The following is a 27,500-nucleotide window of genomic DNA, read 5'->3' as shown; positions in this document are numbered from 1 at the left end:
TTAATTCTGATTGGCTCCGTGTTATATAAGTTTATCTCGTACGTTATTAATCCAGTATTACCTGGTCTCTGTAAATACGTCTGGGTACTCGCTCAATTTCCCTGACCTGCCGACGCTGACCTTCAGGTAATTCTGCCCACATGCTGATTGTATCTATCCAGTCTTCTCCTAAAACCATGGGGTACTCAAGGGGAGTTTTTGTGCTGGGGTTTAATTGCGGTTCGTCACTCGAATCATCTTCTATGACCGCGATACATACAACGTTCAAAACGCCCTTTTCAACAGTTTGATCAGGTCTTTCCACGTATCTCTTTAACATATTCGCATGAAATGTTCCCTACTACCTTCCATGTCGATTTGGTAGTCCATTTCGCCCTTGACCTGTTTGACCTGATATGGTCCTTTCCACTGGACCAATAGTTTGTTTCTACTAGTAGGGAGAAGCACCAACACTCGATGACCAACGTCAAATTTCCTACTACGCGTTCCGTGGTTGTAATGTTTCGCATACTTGCAACTCGACTTCGCGAGCTCGTCGTGTGCCATCCGACACATACTTTCTAATCTCTCGCGTAAGTCAATGACGTATTGGTAGGTGGTTTTAACTTCCCCGTCCGCAACATCACCGGACCATAACTCACGCAGAATCTGCATAGGACCAAGAATTGTCCTACCGTATAGCAATTCAAACGGCGAGAATCCCAAGCTCTCGTGTTGTACTTCGCGATACGCGAATAAAATCTCGTTCAAATACCGGTCCCAATCTCGAAGTTTCTCCGCGCACAACCAACGTAGCATTTGTTTCAACGTCCTGTTAAATCTTTCTATCAATCCATTATACATGGGGTGATATGGTGTGGTGAGCAACTGCTTAATTGACAACAACCTACTAATTTCCGCCATAAGTTCTGAGGTAAACTGGGCCCCACAATCTGAGAATTTTCTCGGGTACCCATACCCTGCTGAACATGTGGACAAGCGCCTCTGCTACACGTTCAATTTCAATTGATGGTAAAGCTATGGCTTCAGGGTATCTAGTGGCATAGTCTACTAGAGTAAGGATATATCGGTTTTTCCGATCAGCAATTGTAAATATGGGTCCCACAATATCGACAGCGACGCTTTCAAATGGGGTATCTATCAGAGGCATTTTATCTAATGTCACTCTGGTATTCCTTCCCTTTGACACAGTCTTCTGGCAAACGTCGCACGACCGACAGAATCGTGCTACGTCACTATTTACGCCAGGCCAATAAAACTCCGCTACTACTCTGCCGGTTGTTTTTTTTTTTCATGCCTAAGTGACCAGCCATGCTGAACTTGTGTGCTACTCTCAGTACATCTGGCCTGAATTTCTGAGGGACAACCAGTTGAACATACTTTCTGTCCTTCCGCGTGGTAAATTCTCTATACATTAGACCTTTGGTATGTAAGAATTTAGAGCTACCACCGCCCTTACAATGTTTCGCGGTACCGGACACGATCCTCTCCGCGGTCGCGCTTAAGTAAGCATCCTGCCTTTGCTCGCGCGTGAATTCATCGCGCGATATATTGGTCACGGCTTCAGGAACTTTCAACTTACATAGCGGCTTCTTATCCGCCTGCGCCTTCGCTCTAGTTTCGACCGTTTGTACAACAGGAAACCGAAAATCAAAAAGTGTTGGGAGTCTGGATCCCTCGACATTTCCGATAGTTAGGTCGTATATGGGGTTTTCCATACATAGTACTTCACGGTTCCCGTCAGAAAAGGTTTATCAATTTCTATTCCTGCGACGGGAATGCGATAAATTGTTCAATCCAATAACATGCACGGGAATTTCCAACCAAGCATTTGGTCATCCCTAACGAGACTCCGCTTTATTACAACGCCTGTGCACCCGGCGTCTCGTAATACCGTGACGTATGGTCCGTTGGCGGTACCAGTAGCAGTCGGTACCCTAGCCTCGGGAAAAAGACAAGTGCCGATCGAATGAATAACCTCCTGACCGATCTCTACACGCGCTGCGGACTCGTATACCTTGTTCGCTTTATTAGATGCTGAAATAGCACGTGGAAAATCATCGCGTTTACAGCCTCCTGACCATGCTCTGCTTTCGATAGCAACCGCGACCATCTGGACAAACACCTTCATTTTTGGACAATCGGGCACGATGTTACCCCATTCCTTACAGGTGAAACATTCTGTCCCTACGATTTGTACCCTTCCCAGATTGAAAGTTTCCACCCTTATTTGTACCAAGTTTCTCGGGGTCTCTGATCTTTATCTTGATTACTTCCCTTGTTATCCCATATTAGCCCACGACTAAACAACACTTACAATCCAGTGCATATATGAAAATACAGCATGTCTTACCGTCACTCTTCCAGTATAACTCCTTTCGAAGTGGTTTGTGGTTCGGTAACGGGACCAAAGCTGGGCTCAACCAGACAGAAAAGGAGCCATCGTGTTTTCCACTAGTATTGTTTGTTTGCTTTTCCTTTTATTCTTTCTTAGATATTTTTATTAATTTAAAAATATTCCTCTTCTTTTTTTTTCTCAGCTGAGCATGCATGCTCACAACTGGACCATTCTGTTCGAGACCTTACTAGATTGTTGGTCACCTATCTCAATACTACATTGAACATTAAGAATCTCTTTATGGAGCTTGGATCCAGTATCTTCGACCGGATCAGTAAACCCCTGGAAATCTTTCTTCCTATTTTCTATCGATTGCTTAAGTTTTGATGCGAAGATAGCATCTCCCTCTACGGCCATTTTTTTGCAAAATAGAAATGACAAAAATGTAGTTGGTAAAAAAAAAGCAATTATATTTGTATGTTAATTATTTGTGGTATTGTGTGTTGTGAAAAATGAAAAAGTATTTTGTTAAAATTTTAATAATTTTGATTAGGGTTGTTTGCACCATCCTAAACTAATGTTTATATAGGCTCTTTTATTTTATTTTTTAACTTTTTTTAAACCCCGTCTGGCTTCGTGAGCCTTGCTTTAATCAGCGATCCTTGCCAGGGATCAGTAGTGTCCTGTGTCTGCTACATGTATATTGTATGTAATATTCTTAAGGGGCCGCCACTATTTCATTTGGATCTCTGTGCCAGTCTAAGTATATATCCTATATGTACTAGATGTTTTTAGGTCAATTTAGGACCGTGGGAGAGGGGTTATCATGAGGGCATGAAGGACTGGACTTGGCTCGCGCACTGGCTGGAATCACACATATGTAGGTGTCATACCAATGTCCATCCTTTACCCGTCCCTCCATTCCGACTCCGTACTTTTTTTTAATCAATTCCTAATACTACTGGACTTCATAATAAGTCTCTTAACATCACAAATTTCATTTTTATTTAAAATCATAGTATAACGAAATGAAAATGAATAGATCATAGTATGAAGGTTGAGTGGGTGGTTATGGGATGGACTGGGCCCGGCTGGAACCACCTCTAGGTAGGTGGTAAACCGAAGTCCATCCCTTCCCCCACCCCCCTTTTTTTCATTTTCCCTTCATGGGCAATTAATTTCAAAATCAATCCTCTTAGATTTTATAATATTTGTGATGTATATTATTAAATCCTTATATATTTTATCATCACAAATTTCTTTTGTATACAAAATTGGCTGTTCTGCTCAGTTTTTTATATATAAAGATTCTTCTAATCTGTCTCTTGCAGACACCGTTCGCGAGCAGTGGAGTATCGAGTGTTTTTGTGGAATCTATACTTCGCCCACATAGATTACACGGAGGGATAAGGTGGATGACATGTTTGTTAAAGGCTTCCTCTTCGGTCATTCAGGCGTCATATAGAAACAGAAACAGAAACAGTGTTTTATTGGAGGGTGTTTGGATGCCATCCCATCTTGATTGGAGGGTGATTGGATGCCATCTCTGTGAGATACAGTTATACATTGCATGGATCCAAAGAATAGTTTTCTCCAAAGCCACATTTTTTAAGAACTTTTATAATGAAGCCATGCTCTATCCTATGAAAAGCTTTCTCTTCATCGAACAGTAGCATGCCCCCCCCCCCCCACCGCATTGTGCTCCATTAACTTAATGATGGAGCCAATGGTGAGAGTCGTTTAAGATGTTACGGCCTTTGCCTCTGCAACTTTGATTTGGATCAACTATCGATCCTATACATATCCTAATTAGATTTGTCATGATTTTACTGAGACTTTTATAGTCCGTATCCAGTAAAGTAAGTGGTCGCCTGTTTATAATGTCTTCTTTTCCTCCTTTCCCTTTATATTTAAAGGTTATAATGCCCTTTTTCAAAGATTATGGCATTATTCCTTTGATGAGGATCTTGTTATACAAGAATACAAGAGTTCAAGCAGTGGACCTAGATGGTCTTGAAACTTGATATAAAAATCATATGTAAGGCCATTAAAACCTGGCGCATTTCCCATTTTATAAACTTTTTATTGCCCTTCTGTAATCATCAGCCATGATGAACCCGCCGCAAAATTCACGAGCATCAGTCGTAATTTGACATTGTGTATTATTAATATAATGTTCCATAATATTTAGATCAATTTTTTTGGGAGGGTTCTAATAATAATTTTGTATTTACTTTAAAATCACTTTTTTGGTTACTACTCTACTGTTTACTTTAAATTTATCATTCTTTTTATATTTCCCCTTTTTCTATTCTTCTACATACGCCTCTCCCTTTAGTATGTATGTCGTCATATTTGCCTGCTCTTAGCTTAATTCCGTCTGTTGTTATTTTCTATTTTATCATATTCTTGTATATTCTTTTCATTTAGTCCCTCCATGATTTTGCAATTTCAGATATTCATTATAAATGGTCCTTGTGCATTTTCTTGTTGGTATTAATATATTTCGAAATCTCTAATTAATTCTTTAATCTCTTCCATTCTATTAAAATGTGTGGCTGCTCGTTTTGCATAAAATCAGTAAAGTAATGCTGAACAGTGCCCACGTAATCCTCGTCGTTTAGGGGAAAACCGTTCAGCTTCCATACTCTCTGAACCCATTTGGTCAGGTTATTCATGCTCAAATTACTACAGGTTTATGCTCAGATTTTCTCAGACATTATGCTAAAAGTATTAGCATTTGCTATATACATTTATCTGATAAATAACATTTATCTAAGCGACTTCCTTTTGTTTGGGTGTACATGTGTGTGAATTCTACCGTATCCTTGTTTAATACTATATATATATATATATATATATATATATATATATATATATATATATATATATATATATATATATAATTAGTATTCTTTAATTTTACCATATTTGCCTATCCAGATCAGTATAAACCCAGTTCAAATCCCCGCCTATTAAGCATTTTTCGAATACATATTTTTGCAAATGTGATGTTAAAAATGAAATAAAATTAGTTTTTATTATTCGTACTTGTAGGGATCTAAACATTATGTTCAAGTTCCTAATATTTATATGGGTATCAACCCTTCAGTTCAGGGGGCGTGACCTTCACTTCAAGGTTTAATCCCTTGGCTCTACGTCTAATGATCGAGGCTACCCCAGATTAATCAAGAGTTATGCTCCTTTACAAAAACTAGTGCGTCCAGTAGTATGTTATGAGTAAGTTAGTGTGCCTTTGTCCTGAATTCTTCGATAATGACGGCTGTTTTTACCCTCGTTAAAAAAAACAGCTTTTCTACTTTTTCTTGATCCACTTTTGCATCACGCGGGCAACATGCTCATCTGGTGTTCTATGTGACTTGATAAAATCTGAGATTTCCCTCTCAGTTGCTGTTTTTGGTGTGGATCGCGTTTACTTTTTCTTTTCATTTGTTTTTCGGGGGGTTGAGGCTTTCCTCTTTTCCCTTCCTCTTTGCTATTTTCTTTTCACCCTGGAACCCTGCCTGTGGTGGAGATCTCTTTTTGGATGGGACTTGCACTCATCAATTTTCTGAGATATTCTCCGTTTTCAGTATGCTGTTAGCACCTTCGTTCTCATTTACGATGTTCTGTGAAGCAAAACTGGGCTCCACATTTCACAAAGGGGCTACTGTGTTCTCTACTAGTATTTATCTTTCGTTTTATTTCCCTTTTTTGTAGTTTCCTAGCCTTCCCTAATTGCTTTTTTTCTGCATAGCTAGTTTGTTCGTAGTTCTGCCAGTTGCTTGAGTTTGTGCTGGGTGTTTGATCCCCACCACAACTTCTATTTGTGCCTCTGGAATTTCCAGTTCAGGCTCCAGATTAAGCAGTTTAGTACCCGTTTCTTCCACCAGTTCTTTCTACATTCTGGTCCAACTTTTGGACTTGAGGCGCATCTATTACAGGTTCTGTTGTATTTGCCACCCCAAGTACCATGTTTTAACAATAAACGCAATGACGTATTGGAAAGGGAGCAGCCTGGTCACTCGTGTGGAGTATACGAACTCCGATGACTACAGAAGGATAGCCCCCCCCCCCCCCAAAAAAAAAAAAATATTTTGCTCTTTTGTACCTATTGGTGTAATTCCATACTTTTTCTCCAGCTTCACTTTCAGTTCGGAAGTAGGGATTTCAAGGGGGAGACCTGAGCAGTGTACTTCATTGTGTTTATCTCCTAACATCCTTGTAATGGGAGGCGGAGCCTTAATTTGGAATTTCTTGCCCCTGATTTTCAGTTAGGAACCATTTGGGCATAGGGGGACATTTGCCTTCGCTGAAAGGAAATATTTGACCCTCCCATTATTTGTACCCCTTTGATGTCAATTATCCTAGTCCCTTTGGCACGTCATGTACTGTAGTACTTCAGCTGGTCTAGAGCAATCCTTTTCCAGAATTTTTGAGAGATCAAGCTCATGGCATCATTCCTCTCTGTGGGCTCGGAGGGTTCTCCCTTCCTGTTTATTTCTAAATCTGTTGGGAAATAGGATTTTAGCTTTTTCACGTTTTTATTGTTTGGCTCCATTTTGTTCGCCATAACACAACAATCACAACAAATCGGATTTAAACAATAAAATTAAAACTGTTCACAATGTAAATAAATAAAATTAAAGGAGTGTATAAACTAAATGCCTGACACCGAGTTCCAAAATAATCATAGAATAATAAGACAGAAAAATGTGTGGCTGGCATTCACTGACTGACTGTGCGTGTACTCCGTGTGTAAAACGCGTTCACTCCGATCGCTGTGTACGTCCGATTACACTATTACTCATTTGCTTGGTGCGGTCTGTTAACGTCATAGAGTGGACCCCCATTTCCGAAAGAAAATGTTTTCATGGCTGTATGTTATGCCACTTGTGATATTGTGCAATGTGAAAAATCAAGTAGAATTGATTAATGTTTATGGAATTTTTATTGGGGTTTGTGCACTCATTTTGTAAACCCTGCCTGATTCATTGAGCCATTCTTTAATCAGTGATCTTTGCCATGAATCATTATTGTCCGGTGTTTGCCATGTTTTTTGACATGTGTATGTTATCACTTATTGTTCGGACGGCATAGCTAGTGATCAAATCATTATTCAAGTTGTCTTTATTTAATAGGGCTATCTAGAAATGAAATATTTAGTCTGGTAGGGGACAGGACTCTTTGCAAAGGGGAGTCCATTTCCCGTACCAATTTTGATATTGATTTGTTTTAAAGAATATAAAATAAGGTAGAAATAAAATTAAATTGGACAAGTGTATGTTATGTGTGGTTTATCATCTCGTATTTGCTAGTAATATTTTCTGTTTCCCAGTGTTAATGTATTCGTTATATTATTTATTGACCGCCCCTTTTGGGATATCAGATGTGACCCGTACTACCTCGCGTTAGGCACGTAGCATTGGTATCACACCATCGTACGCTCCTTGCTCGGTTCGGTCAATATCCTGTCACAAATCAAGTTGTAAAAATATACAAGATAGTAATGTTAATAGTTAGTATCTTAATGAATCTCAACTTTAGTATGGTCTGCTTCATTATTTGGGAAAGAGTATACAGGGATGGGGCGAGGGATAAATTTAACATTTAACAGAGGTGGGGATGAGGTGAGTGACTCTGGGAGGGCGTGAAGGAGTGCATCTGGCCCGCACACAGGCTGGAATCATCCTACCTGGATGATAAACCATTTACATCTACATGTTCCATGCCTCTCTCCTCATATAGTGTGCATTAAGGGGCAGTCATAATTTCATTTGGAAGTCTAAAGTATTTTAATTTTTGTGACTTTTGCGATGAACAGCATAAAAATCACTTGCATATTAGTTTTATTTAAAAATGTTGATCAATGCATGGATATATGAGGGTGTATTGAAGGGGTGAGGAACCGGACTTGGCCCGCACTCAGGCTGGTATCACCCCTATTTGGGTCCACCACTCACACTCACCCTCCCACCTTCATACTTTTTGTCTCTTCGAGGGCGATTTAAATCAAAATAATTCTCTTCTCAGATTTTATAATGTTTATTATATAGTCCTTTAAATCTTTATATAACTCCTCACAAATTTAGTGTATAAAAATGGCTATCTTGCACTACTACCCGTCTTTTTATATAAAATAATGATTCTTTTTATTCTATCTGTTGCAGACACCGTTTGGGAGGCAGTGGAGTATCAGATTTTTTTGCAAAAATAAATTTTGGGAGTCGATACTTTGCCCACATAGATGACACGGAGGGATAAGGTGGATATTATGTCTTCCTCTCCGGTCACCCAGACGTCGTGCAACAACAGAAACATAATTTTTTCCTTGGAGGGTGGTTTAATGCCCTCCCATCTCTTTCAGATTTGTTTTCAATTTAATTATTTTATCTCTACGGGTATTCTAGTATTTTTGAACAAGATTTCATTGATTTTTAAGTAGATTTTATAGGTTGATTTTTCTTCCCAAAAGTCTTAACGTCTCTATACTTGTACATGATATCTTTCTTTTACATTTCCGTGGAGATTTCAAACATTTAATTTATTAGTTTTATATATAAAATCAAATTGCTTACATTAATATCTGTAGAAGTACACATGAATAGCCTCCCACAAATACTGAAATGTTTTATGTAAACTTCTTAATCTATTAATCACATATGTTTGTTTATTCCATAGGTGTTATTCCAAATCCACCCTCGCTTCTGGGCTTATATAATAGTTTTGTTTAGGAATACATTCTTTTGTTCCTTATAAAATGGATAATTAGTCTTCAAAAGTATTTAAGTTTCAGTCAAGTCTGCTGTTTGAATTATAGTTAATTTGACTGCATATGTAAGTCTTGACTGCATATGTAAGTCTTAGCAACTTTTAAGTGTTCCATTGTTAAGTGGAACGTATAGCCACGTTTCTCTTTGTTCTTCTACTTTATTTAAAAGGTATTAGAGTCTTTTACATACAAAACCCCTAGTACCTTAACGTGTTCCTTCAATAGGTTTTCGTAAACCAGGGTGATTACCCCTCCAATTACCAATTGACAGTATCTCGGTTTTCTCATGATTAACGACGGAACCTGAGTCTTTGCCGAAGTTATAAAATTCTATTTGTAGATGGTGAATGAATACTTTTTTCCGAATAAAATAAGGGCAGTCATCCGCATGAAGAAGCGTTTTAAATTCCTTCCCAGTGTTGGGAATAATGATCCCTTCTAACGCTATCACTTTTAGGCGCCGATCTCTCTACAGGGATGTCTCCCGTCAATGCCCCATTAACGGTAACTCTTTAAAAAATACCGTTTCACATTGCTTGGATCTAACCAACGGTTTTCTCCTAAGCCACAATTTTAAACTTTTTTGTTGTGATAATGAAGCCATGCTCTATCCGATCAAAGGCCTTCTCCTGATCGAACAGTAGCATGGTTCCTCTTTCACCCCTGTGCTCCAACAAATTAATGATGGAACCAATGGAGAGAGGTATTTAAAATATTACGGCCTTTACCTCCGCAATTTGGTTGGGATCAACTATTGGTCCAATACATACATTAATTATATTCATTATTTTACTGAGTATTCAATAAAGTAATTGGTCGCCAGTTTCCGATGCCGTCTCTTTTTTCTTTCCCTTTATATATAAAGGTGATAATGCCCTTTTTCATGGATTTGGACATTTTTCCTTTAAAGAGGATATTGCTACATAAAAGTTAGGGTATTGGACATGTCTTGAAACATTATACAAAAATCAGATGTAAGGCCATCAAAACCTGGCGCCTTAACTTTTTTTAAAGCTTTTTATTACACTTCGGATTTCATCAACAGGGATGAATCCGTAACACAATTGACGAGCATGGCTCCTAATTTTATTTAAACGTGTATGGATATATTGATCCACAATATTTGTATCAATATTTTGGGAGGCATAAAGCTTATGGTAATCTTTTATTTCCTTTAAAATCTTTCAATTAGTTATCACTACTATTTACTTTTAATTTGTCCATCTTTTTGTCTTTCCCTCTTTTTAGTTCTAATTTCCTGTATACTCCTCTCCCTTTAGTACAAATATCATCAAATAGGTCTGCTTTTAAATTTATTCCCTCTAATTTTCTTTTGTATTTTCTCCTATTATTCTTCTATAGTTTTCCCTTCTTTCGTTTTGGCCCAGCCATGATTTTGCAATTCATCATATTCGTTACTAATTAATTCCTTGTGTATTTTCTTACTGGTAATGTGGTATTTCGAAATATGTAATATTTTCTGTAGTCTCTCCCATAAAATAGAATGTATGTATGTTTGTTTTGCATGAAATTATTTTAGGGCCCACGTAATCATTGCCGTTTAGGTGAGCACCGTCGTTCACCTTCTATGCTCCCGGACCACAGTTGGCCAGGTTTTCCATTTTTCAATGTATAAATTGATTGTTACAGGTTTATGATCAGAGATCTTTTCAGACATTATAAAATTTTTGATAGTTGTTATACATGTTTCTGAGATACAAAAATTATGCGATTTCCTTTTGTCTGGGTATACATATGTGTGAATTCAACCTCATCCTTATTTACAAATCAATATGTAATTATCAAGTTATTGGTGTTTTTAAAAGTTACCATATTGGCTTGCCGCCGAATCTGAATATGACATACTTCATATCTATCCAGATAAGTGTCAACCCAATTAAAATCACCACCTATAAGGCGTTTTTCTAATACGTATTTTTGCATGTGTTAAAAATGAAATAACAAATTTACATTCATACTTTCAGGGACAAGGCGTAAGCTTTACTTTAAGGTTTAATTCCATGGCGTTGCGTCTAAAAATCGAGGATGCTCCAGATTTAATCCCTAGTTATGCTCGATTACAAAGCTAATATGCCTAGCTTTTCCTCTAGTTCTTGTAGACGTATTACGAGTTTCTTGTAAAAGTATAATATCCTAAGTTTTGGATAGGCAGATTAATTCATGTTGTTTTTTTTTTTAATTAATACAGTTAATGTTCAATATGAGAACTTTGAGGTTTAATCCATCCATTTGTTTTGGTCAAGATGATATTATTTTCATGGTGAAAAGAAAGTCTTACTTTTATAATATATTTATATGTTAAAAGTAAATTAATCGACCTTCTCGGCCCTGTATTTTTCAATACTGATGAACATTGTTTTTGGTTCTCCACTTGAAGGATATTACTGCCCTTGACTTCCCGCGGCTTGCTTTGGTCGTTTGCTTGAACGACTATCCAATGAAGCTAACAAATAATTTTTGACCAATAGATGCGTGTACCTTGTATAAATATTGGTTAATTTGGCATATTAAATGTATTTAATTGGCTAGTTTTTCGAAGGTACACGGGTGTTACCTTTTAGGGATTATGTTAGAAAACATGCAAAGGGAATTAAAAAGTTGTGAACAAAATTGTGACGTATGATTACCGAGATGCACTGCATGGAAGTCTAAACTAATTCTCGATGAAAACATTCAGATCTAAGACTGATCATGTCAACGTTACTGGTAAATAAAAAGGTTTGTGTGCTTATGATGACCAAGGTCATTGTGTTGATGGCATATACACATATGAGCACTATACAATCAGAGCTTAACAAATCGTTTATGTAATTGTTATAGTAGTAAATAAAAAGACCGCGTCCTGGATCACCCACAATTTAACCAAATACGGAGCGACCGTTAAGGAACAGTAATATAATCCTTGGATCTATTGGGTGAGCCAGAACCAACCTTTTACCTTACTACTCCACATGACAAAAAAAAAAATGGAAAAGGTGATCTTCCGCGTGAGGAGTGTAAACGTAAATGGAATAAAAGGGATAACAAAATTTAAAATTAAATTTGAAATGAAGAAATGTTATTTTACTACAAGAAACGCACACCATGTTAGAGTATTGAGATGAAGGCCTCGACAGAAGACGAATTAAATGCATTAGTAATAACAAGAGAACCAAAATCGGGAGTAGCAACCATTATACAAACGTGCACAAGTCAAAACGTACCCAAATTAAAACACGACCCACATCCGCTTTAAATAAATTTTAGTGTATTGTTTCATATAACGGCGACTGGCCTGATGAGCAATGAAAATCAGAGGCTCGAATAAATACAATATCTTGTGATCTAGCGCCAACTCACATTAAAAAATAGTCTTTAAGTTAAGAATTCATTTGAGTATTGAATTTGAATTGGCTATGTGTATACCCCATCAAAGATCCCAAAAATAATAAACACCCCACTCCAAAAAACGCACATAAAAATAAGTTAAGCATATCCTCCTATTGCCTACAATTTCTTAACACTGTTAACACTTAACACTACACACACACACACACACACACACACACAAAGGAAACACATGCACGCGTAAAGGAGACTTAACACATTAGTACAAATGTAGATACCATAGGGCTATGCTACATGGCGCAGCGCGAGGTGGACAAGCCTATGGAGAAATCATGGGAAATTGAGCTAGCAGAATATTGTCAAACACACTATCAAGAGAAACATGAACATTACATACTAAAATGTTGTCCCCCTAAAGCGAATCAAGCAAACACAAGTGCACAACATAACACATACTACCAAACCTTTTAACTTTATTTTTCGTTTCGGCCATTTTACAATGTTTAGTATTACAACAAACAGGCTAAGTCTAGAAAACGGCAATTAAATATTGATAATCTAAGACTTTGCGGGACGAGACATGTAGAGGGGATAAATGCACAAACAGCATGCACAAGACTAGTTTTATTGTTTGACTTCTTGTGCTTAGCACACAAATATCTCCAAGGTTAAAGAGGAATTTTGGGGGAATTATAAAAATCGGGAAATGGATGATGTAACAGGATATGCCTGAATGGATGCTTGGATCAGATCACACCACAATGTGATGAAAGATGAAAATTTATTAAATGAATTAATAAAAAAATAGTGATTCTTTCACGCTTCCAACATAAATCTCCATTCAATTACTCTATCTAAATCTTCACAAATAGGAAAAAAGATTCATATAATCTCGCGTAATGAAAATAAGATTCAAATAACCTCTTGTAATCAAAATGCCTCGATTGAAACATCAGTTGAAACATTACTCGGTCATTTGTACAGCCGTACGGTTCATAAATATTTGTAAAAACGTGCAAATGTCTCCACCGACAAACCAGTTCTCCCGAATTCTTGGGTTGTCCCACACTTTTATCGGCCGCATACCCCCTTCATGGATCCACCATGCGCACAAGTTTACAAATAAGCGGTTTCCATGTCCACATAGACAGAAATCCAGGCAGCCAGCCTGATATACCCGCACACACATAAGTACAGACAGCACACAGTTATCCTGAATCGGGTTGGCCAACTTGTATTGGCCATGCCCACCCTTTACGAATCCACCATGCGCACAGACATACGTACAGCTACAATAAAACAAAACTGGTCAGAACAGGTACGGAATTAAAATCTATAGATACAAGCTACTAAATTAAACCACTAATAGCAACTTGCAACAATTCAAAAGTTAAAAGTTTCAAATCCGCCTAATAATAAAGAAATCATTTCACGATACGACATTAAAAACTGAATATGCTTCACATATAAAATAACATACTAATGTAACACTCCTTTGGCTGAAGAACCAAAATGGAGAACGTTCACTCCTTGACAAGATCCAAAATACCAGTGTGTCGGTTAGAAAAAAACTTTCCTTAAATATACATAAGTATTAGTAAGGGTAAAATATCCGAGCATACCGTGCTTTTAGGGTCTCTCGCCGTAAGCGATCTACGACGAGATGCATGCTAGTTCAATTGCTTACCGAAAAAAAGAATTATCCACCCTAAGTATTGGTGTATGCATGTACGACAAAAATGATCAAATAATTCTATGGCGAAACCAAGTTTTTTTTTTTTTTTTTTTTTTTTTTGCCTTATTCTGTGACAGATGAACAAATTGGTCATCTTCAAGTTTTTTGTTTTGGGTGTGTGGTGTGGCTTTTTTATATAGAAATATTAAAATGAGAGAAATGGACAACCAAAACCGACTTGGATCGAGTTGTCAGTCCTAACACAAACACGGGAACATGCATACAATATAGCATACAACACATGGCATACACATGACACAGCAGAGGGATTTGGCAAAAGATCAAGAGGGAAAAGGTAACTAACCTCAGACATCTGTCTCTGGCAGGAAATACGACCACCATAATCTCGCATTCAGATATTAGGAACGTTGGGGAACCAGACAGTGTACCTCGACTAGTACCAAAAATGAAGATAAAGCCCAAATTCTAAAATATCAATATAATTTTTGGATGGAAATGCAACTCCACGTGCCTTTGGGGGCCACAATAAAACCCCTTACGAACTTTTGGACACATAGGGGAAGACTTCAAAGGTTACCAGCTAATATAGCTCGGAGCTTGCAATGGACCCACCTAACAGGATAATTCTACCAAAGCAAGCCGCGATTAGTAAGGGTGTCAAGAAGGTGGCAATCCAAGGGAGATAACCCATTTAAGAAACCGACATATCACAATTAATTCCCTTGTGGCTGACCAAATTCAGGACGATTTTACGAATAAAGTTTCCAGTTCGAATGGTGCGTTTTACATGTAACCGAGTTTTGTTGTTATAGGGTTTGACGCCATTTTCCAGTACAAGATAGGCTATACATGGCGGCCAGTATAAATCATGGAGGAAGAACCCGGGAAAACCGCACAGAGAACCGACCGACGAGAAGCTACTGGCAAGCTTTCTCACGTAGGCCCACCTACATTTGCCGAGCCCGATCCGTAACGATGAGTGCTTTAGACCACGTAAGTTTTAAATGTTTTTCTAAATAGTTTGTATTCTTGGAATAGAAAAATTTGTATACCCAGTGTTTAGCTTAGGGAATGTTCCACCCCTTGCGTGGTCCAGGTGATGTCCCCAACCCCCACCTGAGGCATAGCGATGCACAGTAGCTCGTTATCTAGAAAATTAAGAGTATCCGTCAATGAAAAGTGGGAGGGGGCTGTCCAACCTACAACAATATTGTTACAGGTTGAACCACCTATCCCCCAACCCCTAATCATTGACGGATACCCCTAATTTTCCACAACCACGAGCCCATGTGGTGGTAGGTGGGTAGAGGCTTGGGATTTATTTAAATCTTCTCTCCGGTTCTTGAATAACTCGAGAAAAACTTGCTCAGAGTTATATGGAAACAAAAAGGAAATTAAAAACTAGTATTTCCTTTATTTTAGTTGAAAAACAAAATTATTTAGACGTTAAAGAATATCCCCTCCGAAGAAAATCAAAATCACAGCCCCAACGCCCTTCCGAAAATTAAATGGTTGCTCGTTAAGTTCAATAATAATCAATCATTATACATGATACTAAGTAAATGAATAATAACAATATATATTTTAATGGGATCAGCTGAATTTTGTATTCTTTTCATGGTCCATGCAACTATGAATTGGTTACGTTATTGTCAGGGGCCCCGAGTGGTCTAAAGCGCTCTCAGATGCTCTGTTGGTAGTGAACGTAAGCTCTGAGTGCTTAAACATTGCCAAGAATAAACTGCATTTAAACATTGATAATGGTTCTTCAATTTTAGTCCAAATAGCAGACAAGGCCGGGGGGGGGGGGGGGGATGATAAAAGATTTACCCGACATGTACAGGCAGCGCGACAAAGTAGCTAGTAAACTGGAAGTTGGAGTATACTGCAGGGTCCCAAACTCTAACCACCCTGAGAGCCGCATGAGGGTATTTTCGATGGACCAAGTGGCGCGAAACCTTTGTTATCTGTCATGACGCCTTGTGACACCAGTCATTTTGCGGGCCACGGGATATGGCTTGGCAGGCCGCGTGTTTGAGACCCATGGAGTTGAGCATATTTTCAGGTTTTTCTCAACAGCTTCAAATTTGGTATTAAGTACACTAATGTCTTTGTAAAATGATGATAGACTTTTCTTTAGAAGAAGGCTCGAATTTCGAAAGTAACTAACTAAATATAATCAATTATTAATACGTGAAATTAAAAAACCAAGAATCAAGAATAAATAATATTTATGAAAGCCCCAAAATGGCTTGATACAAGACCTACATCGACCAAAGAAGATATGTACACCACTGATAACTGCTGAATTCTTTAAACTGAATGCGCATTAAACATTCTTTTCTCGTTTATTTTGCATATACAAGCATGTCATAAAAACTGAATTTTCGTATTTTCCTATGATTTCGATTTTAAATATTTTTTGTAGTTCACTAGTTTGTCAAAAAAAGACAATAAAAGAAACCATAACTTAATTTGTATTAATCACAGCACATGGATTCGACGCAATTTTTAATTTTTTTGATTAATATTTTGCCGGTGACGAGTTAAAACCTAGATAAGCGTAACTAATGCTTCCGGAGTTTGTAGTGGAATCAGATCACAAATAACGTTGCTATATATTCTGTACATTTGTTTCTCAGTACTGGACTTTCTTTTGTGTCCTAATGATAATAAAAAAAAAGACTGGGGCTACATTCGTGGGTACTGAACTGGAACTAATAATTCCGATCTGATTCCTGGTTGGCCGAGTTGTCTACAGCATTCGCCTTCACCGATCACTGCCTTGTCACCTCTGTCGGCTTGGGTTCGAGTCTCGGGCTTGGCTAATGTGGGTATGTAAGAAAGATGCCCGTAGCTTCCCGTGGGTTGGTTGTTCATACCAGGGTTTTCCCTGATTATTCCTTACACTGGCCACCATATTTAGCCTATCAGGCACTGAGAAATGGCATTAAACCCCCAAACGAAAACTACTACATCGGCTCATAAAATCATAATGTAAATATTAAATAAAAACTAAAGCAACTGCAAAAGCTCTTCGTCGCATACCCCAGCGCTTTTCACTATTTAGTTCAACTCTCCACCCACTCGAATCTTCTCCCAATCCCAGTCAATGATCCATGATTCATGATACAAAATCTGCCACTTGTGCTTTGATGCTATGACCTCACATAAGAAAGTTGGTCACAAATTATTCGAATACGTTACTGTAATTAATTTTTGGGAGGGGTATATTTGATCCTTCAAGGGACCGCAAGTGGAAAGCTACGGATGGCACCTGTCTGGCGGATGGTTATCACCGGGACAACATAACATGAACATGTCTTGAATTTCAACTCGGCGATTTAGAAGGAGAAAAATAAGCAGACATATCTATGGACGGACAAAAAAACGGTGTCACAATATCTTCTATGCCTATGATTTTTTCATAAGCATCTGAGTAATGAGTTTAAATTTCGCAATAGCTGTGATTTATTTATTACTCTGTTAATGTGTAGGAATACATTTGTAAAATAAATTTTAATACATTCGTTAGAATGATCAACTCTAGTCATACTTGTATGCAACATGTACCGTATATTGAATATGAGCTCTTCATGTCTTTATATAAAATAACGGGGAAGGGGGGCAATGCAACGATACTCTTTCTCTCTCTCCCTCTCTCTCTCTCTCTGTTTCTCTCTCTCTCTCTCACACACACACATAATAATAATAATAATAATAGTAATAATGAGGACTTTGTATAGTGCCTAATCTTTAGAAGCTCTAAGCGCTTTACAACATTAGACAACACCTATGAGATAAAAAAAAAACATATAATAATATTATTACGAAAACAAACACCATAAAATTAGAAAACATTAAAAAATAAAAAACTTGCTGAGAATATTTCAAGTAGGAAACATTATTAGGTCTTTAAGTTTGTTCTTGCAGTCGAAATAAGTGAGTTTTGGGAGCCCTCTTGAATGTGATCACTGTGTCTTTGTTTCTAAGTTCAGAGGGCAATTCATTCCACGTTGCTGGGCCCTAGTATGCAAAAGAACGCTGTCCATATGACTTTGTTTTCATAGTGGGAATAATGAGTATACGATTGTCTAAAGAGGAGCGTAATTATCTTGCTGGTGTGTACACATGGGTGAGATCGGATAGGTATGTTTGACTAGAGTCCGACAGTGAAACGTAGCACAGAGAACAAATTTTGTGTTTGATTCTGGATCGAATGGATAGTCAGTGTAGGGTACAGAGCAGCGGGGAGGTGTACTCTGATCGTGGTACTCTAAGTATGATCCGAGCAGCTGTGTTTTGAACTTTTTGAAGTTTCTGGAGTAGATATTGAGATGAACCAGACATAATTAGTTACAATAGTCCAGTCTTGAAAGTACTAATGAACACACAAGTGTTTTAGTGGCATCAACTGAAAGATATTTGCAAATTGAGCTGATGCGTCTCAGCTCAAGATACGCAGCCTTGCATATGTTCATGACATGTTGGTGCAATGTGAGAGTACTGTCCAGAGTAACACCTAGGTTTCGTACTGATTGTGTGAATTTAATGTTGGCGTTGCTGATATTTATTGTTTGAGGTAAAGAATGTGAATGAGAAAGTCTTTGAGTTGTGATCAGAATGGCCTCAGTTTTATCATCATTCATCTGCAGCTTGTTATATGTCATCCATGATTTCACATCAGAAATGCACATCTCTATACCTTGGATGGTAGAATCAACTTCAGCTGGGTGGCTAGATTTGTATATTTGGGTGTCATTAGCGTACAATTGGTGAGACACTGGAATATGATCTATGACACTTGAGAGCAAATGAGTACAGAATGAAGAGAACATGTCCAAGAACAGACCCATGTGGAACACCACAACAGATCAACTGGGCTGGAGTGTATTCTATTTGCAGATACAATTTGTGTCTTGTTGACCAAGTAGGACTTGAACCACAGTAAGACTATATCATGAATGCCAAATACATGCTGGAGACGGCGAAGTAATATAGGATGGTCTATCGTGTAAAATGCTGCATACAAATCAAGGAGGGTGAGACCTGTAATCTTTCCGCTATCCAACGCAGAGAGAATGTCATTAACTACTTTTAGAAGAGTAGTTTCAGTACTGTGGCAAGTGAGATATGTAGATTGTACATTGCTAAAAGGACTGTTTGAATTTAGATGAGATACAAGCTAGGATAGAACAACCTTTTCTAAGATTTTTTATATGAATGGGAGATTCGAAACTGGGCGGTAGTTCTTTAAATCATTATGGTCTAGTGTTGGTTTCTTCAGAAGAGGCTTTACAATGGCAGTTTTGAAAAACGATGGGAATTCCCCTGATGAGAGAGAGGTATTAATAACATCAGTTAGTGAAGGCAATACTGGATCTAAGCACTCAAGCAGCAGTGATGTTGGAATTGGATCAAGTTCACATGACTTTGGTGCACTCTTCTTCAGGATTGTACGTATGAAATCCATAGAGACAGGTTCAAATGCTGCTAATGGTTGCCGCTCAAATTATATATCCCAACTGTATGGTGACGACGAGTCAATTGAAATTGTGATGTCAAGCTTATCTCTAATGGTTTGTACTTTGTCACGGAAGAAACATACACACACACACACACACACACACACACACACATATATATATATATATATATATATATATATATATATATATATATATATATATATATATATATATATATATATATATAAGCGCGGGAGCAAACACGCACACACAGACACGCACACTTTTATACATGATTAATTGTGCCTTAGTTTCATAACGATTCACTCCAAGTATCAACACAATCTATAAAGGGGTCTAGGAAACATAGGCAAACAGGGCCGGCGCCAGACCCGGCCAGACTATCTGGCGCCCTAAGCATAGTTAGATTCTGGCGCCACCCCCCACCCCCGGAAAATATCAGTTTCCAAATTTATGAACAATTGAAAAAAAAAAAAAAATGCGCCCCCTGAAATCAGCGCCCTAGGCGGCTGCCTAGTTTGCCTATATGGTAGCGCCGGCCCTGTAGGCAAATCATAAACCCCTTGCCGGAACGTTAACAAAACTGCTGACGCCATTGTCGTCTTCGTCGTTGGAAAGCTACTGTTATGTATTACTTTTCTATCAACATGTTCTGGTAAGCAATCAAGTTTAATGCCAAATAAGTTCACAACTAGAGACAAATAATGCAATTAATTTTCTCTCTATGTAGACATGTCCGCCTGTGACTTGATATATAGAGGATCTCAAATGGGTAATGATTTAATAATGAACTTGTTAAACGATTTGAATAATGTCCAGTTTTTGCGAGCCTTGGCAAGCAAAAAGCTGGACATTATTCAACGAGTGTCATAAATCTAATATTAAATCATTACCTATTTGTGATTCTTTTTATCAGTTTTTTATTTCAGTGGAAATTATTAGATAGAAAGAAGAACAAATGCTTATTTTTGTTGTGCCTAAAAAAAGTATTCCCAAACAAAGCTGAACACGTATTTTAAAGTTTTAAACTATATAATACTTTTCTTACAAAAAATAAGTCTGAGCACAAGCGTCCTTTCGAATAACAGAACATATGACACAAAATCATTTTCAACACACAATGGCCAATAAGCGTGATGTCACATTGTTTGATGCAGTACCGGTTAGAATGCAGTAGACAATCCATGTTTACGTAACTTAACATATCACTTTTACAACTAAACATTCCATTGTTGTAATATTCATTTGAAAGAACTGGATTCGGAAATTCGCATATTTACTTTAATGCAGTTGCGACCGGATATTTGGTGTATTTGATTTGGAACGTAGACTGTACAGACGATTTAACACATTTCTTTTATAGTCGGATTTGCATAAGATATTTACCGCGTAAATATGCTGTGGTAAGTTCTGTCATTTGTGAGACCGGTTGATGTCCACATTCTTTTCTAAACAGAGGTGAGTTTATTTTATTCTGTAAGTTAACATTTAAACCACGCTTGCATATAGGTTGGATTCTATGTTACAGATATACCGCCCCCCCCCCCCTCTTCACCCTCAACCCCCGCAATCAAATGAGTAATACCCTTTGTTTTACTTGTTGTTTTTGTCTTGGGATTTTTACACCTTTTACATTTGATACTGTTATCCATGACATGACAAACCCCTGTGTGGGGTAAATTGGCCATATTCAGACGGACGATATCATTTTTCTTCCAATTCCATTTCTTCAGTGGAGTCGAGAAATGGCCGCCCAAATTTTCATTGAAAACAAAAAATTCCAAAAGGCGTGGTTAAAAATGTTTTCCCACGAACCCAGCCAATCAGTAAAGAGAATACTGCACAATAATTTTATGGGCTTATTTGGACCAGTCGGGATTACATCAAGTAATATGTTCACATGTTATAATATCAAACATGAAACTGCACACCCCATATGCAAAGTGTACAGACCATGTGATAAATACAATTATACAACTACGTCACGCAACTATTACGTCACGACATTAAAAATAAACTCACATGGAGAGGAATCGTTCTTTGTCGTACCCATAAAGGCCACGCTCGAAGAAGAATGACAAACGTTTTCACACGAAAGTATCACAAACCAAGAACCACAACCCTTTTGAATTACGCAGGACATGACCCATTGCAATCAAAAACTCTACCCAGGATTCTCTCCCCGACCCGCAGGGATAATCCCCAACCCTTGGGTCTGATATATCAGAATATTCCGAGTCAATTGGTAAGAACGCATTGAATGCTCGAACGCCATGGTTTATTGTGTATTTGTGTTAAGACATTATTTGAAACACTCCATGTAATTTGTTATTTGTTTTTTATTTTATTTTATTTTTTCTTCTGGGGTTGTTGTTGCTTTTTGGTTGTTTTTTTAAAAATAAATACACTAAAAGTATATGTATATACAGATCACAGAATATGTTCTAGTAAATATCAGATTATTCATTTATCTTTTTTCTTCTTCAGTGTTATGGCATATGGAATTCACATTACTCCACAAATGCTGAACGATTGTCATCAATGCTGCATCATTTGGGTAAGTATGCTTAATAACAAATATGTTCACATAGTAATTAGTTCGATTTTGCAAGTGCCTTGCATTTCGAAAAAGTACTTAACGAGTTACATTTTCACAGGTGATTTATTTAATATACTTGTATGTTAACAACATTTTATCTGTATATATACCATATTGCAAGCAAAGTCCAGTAAAAAGGTGGCGGCTTCAACGGAGTGGGATTGGTGTACCTGCATATGGCTTTTAGCAGAATTGTTGTCTTTGTCTCCGTGGGACTGGTGTACCAGCATATGGCTTTTCAGCAAAAGTGGTCTTTGTTGCCATTGGATTGGTGTACCTGCATATGGCTTTTGAGCAAATGTGGTGTCTTTGTGGGGTATGATTGATATTCCCTGCATACTGCGTTTTCAGCAAACGTGGCGTCTTTGTAGCCATGGGATTGGTGTACCGTGCATACGGCATCGTCAACATTGTGCGTGAACGCTTCTTTTGAAGTCCAAAAGTGTTTCTGCACATATGCTATCCTCATTAAGATGGTTCCAGCCTTTTATCCGTCTCCATAAACAAAGAACAACGCCAGTGTCTGCATATGTTTCCGAATGGATTCTAGACTAGGACAGCTGTAATTGTTGCTTTATTTTTTTCTGAACTGTTGATAAATGCACAGTTTGCAAATGGCTTGTTACATTCTGTTTTCTTTTTTCGGTATGGCAAGAAGCAAGGAATTTTTGGTGCATCTAATGCCTTGTTATATGTTTATTCATTTACTAATTAATTTTGATCATTCATTCAATTCGATTAGCTGGAACAATGCCCTCTCGCCGTCAAAACACGTACGGTATCGCGAGTAGCGGCAAAAGAGGTGAGGATGGGAAAGTTGTCAGTTGGTTACATGTTGTTTTGATATTGCTGCTTCTTTTATATTTTATATACGCTGAATTCTTGGTTAGAACGAACCAATTATAATTTAATTTTGCATAATTATTTGCTGTATTTTGTTTTTTATGTACAATTTTCTCACATTCTTGTTGGATTACTTCTCAGCATTAGACTACCTATTTTAATGCAAGTTAATTTTGTGACTCCATGCACAGCATTAAAAAATGGCAGCACTGTACTTGTGTATCTATGGGAGGCTAGAGTTGGGAATCGAACAAAGGGCTGAAGTGAAATATATTAAGTGGCCGTGATCAAACAAACTAAAACCAGTTGAATGGAATACATACTCATAGCTGCTGTATAAGATGCATAGCGGTATAACGAGGGTCTGTAAAGTGGGTGACAACTGTAATACGGTCAGCATCAGAGGAAAAAGCATTGGATAGATGTTGAAATAGACGACGTAGTTAAAAACGTTTCTTTCTAATTCATTTACTCTGCTATAAACAGATAATCTTAAAACATGTCTGTATATTTTTAGGAAAAGTGAACTTCAGCTGCAGTGGTGTCACCATTGTTCCAAATGCACGCGGTAAGAAACTATACTAAACAGTACACAAACACACGTACGCACGTGTGCGAGCACACGAAATTCGATACAAAACATGTTTGTAACAGGTCTGCACGCTTTCGAGACCTCCAGGCCCTTTTATCCAAGGGACTCAACAACATAACACACACATACACATGGAACAATAAATACTTCAATGGTAATATTGTAAATGTCTATTGCGGTTTTCTTTCTGCAACATGTGCAAAAACCATACAACAAGTTTATAAAACTCTTAAGTGAAGGTTGGACAGAAATGTATTAAATTCTCTCAATAAATCTTGACCAAGTCATATATATATATATATATATATATATATATATATATATATATATATATATATATATATATATATATATATATATATATATTAGTGCTTGACTTTCTGTCCATGATTGAGGATAGAGTTTAGGTGCATTTCTGCTTTCTGTCATGTTTTCAAGCTATACGTTGATTTTTTTTTTTATTGATGTTCGAGTAAAAGGTTTAGTTTTCTTCAAGAAATTTTAGATGGTTCTGGAAGCGAATGATTGACCCATACCTTGGTAAATTTATTGTGTCTTATATTTGTATACAATGTTCTGATAAGCAGATTAATACCATTCCTCATTTAAGTCTAGTGTCTGGTTTTATGTACTGATGTATTTAGATATAACTTGATAGGAATCTTTGGTGTAAATGTTATTCATTGGTATTACTAAACGTTCATTGACATTTGGGACTTAATCACTATTTTGGGAATATTGTGAATTCATTCGAAGACATTCTGGATTATATAATTGTAATACATCAGGACTGTTGGCACATCAGCTCATCAAAGACTATTGAGACATCAGCATATTCAATACTGGAATTCATTCGGAGCACTCTATACCTTTGAACTTGTCATATAACGTTTAGGATTATTTGCGATTTGATACACAATACTGAAAGCTCCTTTCGAAATGTTCACTTAGTATTCTAGTGAAATAAATTGCCGAATTTAACAAAACGTCTTGGTTCGCTTTTTCTGTTACTTAGCTTACGACCATAAGCGTCGAGTAATCATCAGGATTCTCCGATGCTGACAGACATGAATTAGCAAAAAATACCGAATTACTATGATAGTAATACTTTTGTTACATCCTCATCAATTCTCAGATAAATTAATAAAATTCTAAAACAATACTGAAGGAAAAATAGCTTAACATTTAAACCTTTTTGACACGAACGTCATGAAATATTTTTTTTTAAACAGCAGATACGTACATCAGTATCACTTTTATGAAATAAGAATGCACGTAGCAACATTCACTTGTACTACTCTCACTGTTAATAATACGAGTTCCTCGACGCATGTTGACTGCAGACCGATATATGTGACTTACAACTCTTGTGCAGTTGTAAAAGTTTCGAGCACGGAACATTTTACCACCTAAATAAAATCTATTAAAAAAAATTCAATCAGAGACCCGGTTTATTACGTTAGAACTGTTCCTTGTGGGACAGTGGGACAGTGGGACAGATTCTGACGGTATCTTGGCATGGGAATAGCAGCGTTATTTTGAAAGTTATTTACAGCGGGATTAAAAAAAGTTTTGGAATAGATTATATAGATTTCTTAAAGAGAATGTTACTCATTTTCATTTGTATGTAAAATGAAGCTACGGCATAGTTATTCACGCTCGTTCAGTTTTAATCAACAAACCTCGAGGAAAAAGTAGTTCCAGCCTCGTTTTTAGATTATGGTCATACGGGATAGGAAAATGAAAGTATCGTTTATTTACTGTTCGATGGTAAAATTCTTCTTGGGTAGAAAATTTATAGGTAAATAATACATTTTGAGATAACATTTTTTAATCTCCTCAAGTTCGGGATATAACCACATCATAATCTTCATATCTGCAAGTACAAAGTCAGTCTTGCAGACATAACTCATTATTCATCAATGTGCAATGTGGATGCGCTGATATCATTCCAATCTAGACGAAAACAAATGTAGATTTATTTTATATCTTTGTGTGTCTCTCTGCATGTGAGTTTTTGCTTGAAACATATTTTATTGCCATAAATGTAAGCAAATAGGGTCCCACTACACGTTCTCACAACTTAGAATAAGCCTTTGCATCAACAATCTAAAAGACATTTAATGGATAGCGGTAGTAAATTAATATGATTTCGTAAAATTGCGTGTAAACATACACGATGTAGGCAAAATAGGAGAGAGGGAGAGAGATCGAGAGGGATAGAGAGAGAGAGAGAGGGAGAGAGAGAGAAACAGGGAGGGGGAATGAGGGAGAGGGAGGGAGGGAAGAGAGAGAGAGAGGGAAAGAGAGAGAGAGAAGGGGTGGGATAGAGAGGGAGAGAGAGAGAGATTAATAAATTAATGATAACGTAATGATCGTGGCAGAAGTTGGACAAGAATAAATGCACCAAAATAAATTTAGTTTCAGAAGAAAAAAAAGAAGAAAAAGGAAAAAAGTGTCTTTCGTAATTAAAACTAAAATTAGCAGTAATTAATTGAGTAGATAATCAAATTGTGAATACTCTGAAATTATGTAAAGCGTTTCATGTCTTAAATGTATGTTTGGAACAAGTCAAATAAATGATTAAAGTTCACTGTACAGTTAGATGACCCGTATTACAAATTATTTATAGTCACTGGTACATACGGATGATTTAGATTCTGAACCAATTTCCCTGTCTGTTTATTATAGTGTTTGCAAATAAATATGTAACGGTTCACTTTTTCTAATTCATCACAGTGTGGGCCTGTTAGTGTGTTTGTCTTTACATCATGCACCTTCTTTTTGGACTTGTAACAGTCGATATTTACAATTGTTTTAAGAGTGAATGACAACACAAACACCTACATAAAATGCAGACGCCGCCAGGTCGGATGATTGCATCAATCAGACATGACTTCGTTGAATTATTAATTAGAAGACGGATTGATTTTAATTTTGTAGAAATTTTTTATGGGCACAAAATACTATGTTGTATGTCAATAAAATGATATGGTGTATATCAACAAAATGATATGGTGTATGTCAACAAAATGCTATGGCGTATGTCAATAAAATGATATGGTGTATGTCAACAAAAAGATATGGTGTATGTCAACAAAATATGGTATGGTGTATGTCAACAAAATTATATGGTGTATGTCAACAAAATGATATGGTGTACGTCAACAATATGCTATGGTGTATGTCAACAAAATGCTATGGTGTATGTCAACAATATGCTATGGTGTATGTCAACAACATGCTATGGTGTATGTCAACAATATGCTATGGTGTATGTCAACAATATGCTATGGTATATGTCAACAATATGCTATGGTATATGTCAACAATATACTATGGTGTATGTCAACAAAATGCTATGGTGTATGTCAACAATATAATATGGTGTATGTCAACAAAATGCTATGGTGTATGTCAACAACATGCTATGGTGTATGTCAACAATATGCTATGGTGTATGTCAACAACATGCTATGGTATATGTCAACAATATGCTATGGTATATGTCAACAATATGCTATGGTGTATGTCAACAATATGCTATGGTGTATGTCAACAACATGCTATGGTGTATGTCAACAACATGATATGGTGTATGTCAACAACATGCTATGGTGTATGTCAACAACATGCTATGGTGTATGTCAACAACATGCTATGGTGTATGTCAACAACATGCTATGGTGTATGTCAACAACATGCTATGGTGTATGTCAACAATATGCTATGGTGTATGTCAACAATATGCTATGGTGTATGTCAACAATATGCTATGGTGTATGTCAACAATATGCTATGGTGTATGTCAATAAAATGCTAT

The 27,500-nt window shown here is 37.1% G+C and overlaps 1 protein-coding gene across 2 annotated transcripts in view; it reads left to right on the top strand.

Annotated features, from left to right (window-relative positions):
- The first annotated feature begins 14,943 nt into the window (after nucleotides 1–14,943).
- The window catches only part of LOC149778270 (uncharacterized), a 17,473-nt gene continuing 4,916 nt past the window's right edge, over nucleotides 14,944–27,500 (top strand). Inside the window, exons 1-3 of one of the 2 annotated variants that reach the window (XM_089938293.1) lie at nucleotides 14,944–15,147; nucleotides 22,131–22,200; nucleotides 23,603–23,653. In XM_089938293.1, coding sequence (XP_089794419.1) covers nucleotides 15,004–15,147; nucleotides 22,131–22,200; nucleotides 23,603–23,653 — 265 coding nt within the window. In that variant the 5' untranslated portion in view covers nucleotides 14,944–15,003. Of the gene's footprint in view, nucleotides 15,148–21,666; nucleotides 21,889–22,130; nucleotides 22,201–23,602; nucleotides 23,654–27,500 lie in introns of those variants that run through there. The other variant, XM_089938292.1, reaches the window with a different exon arrangement.

Source organism: Sinohyriopsis cumingii, chromosome 17 (genome assembly GCF_028554795.1).
Source record: "Sinohyriopsis cumingii isolate HCF-2022 chromosome 17, ASM2855479v2, whole genome shotgun sequence".
NCBI lineage: Eukaryota > Metazoa > Mollusca > Bivalvia > Unionida > Unionidae > Sinohyriopsis > Sinohyriopsis cumingii.
The sequence above is the reverse complement of the archived record's forward strand: the minus strand, read 5'-3'. Positions and strand labels throughout refer to the sequence as shown.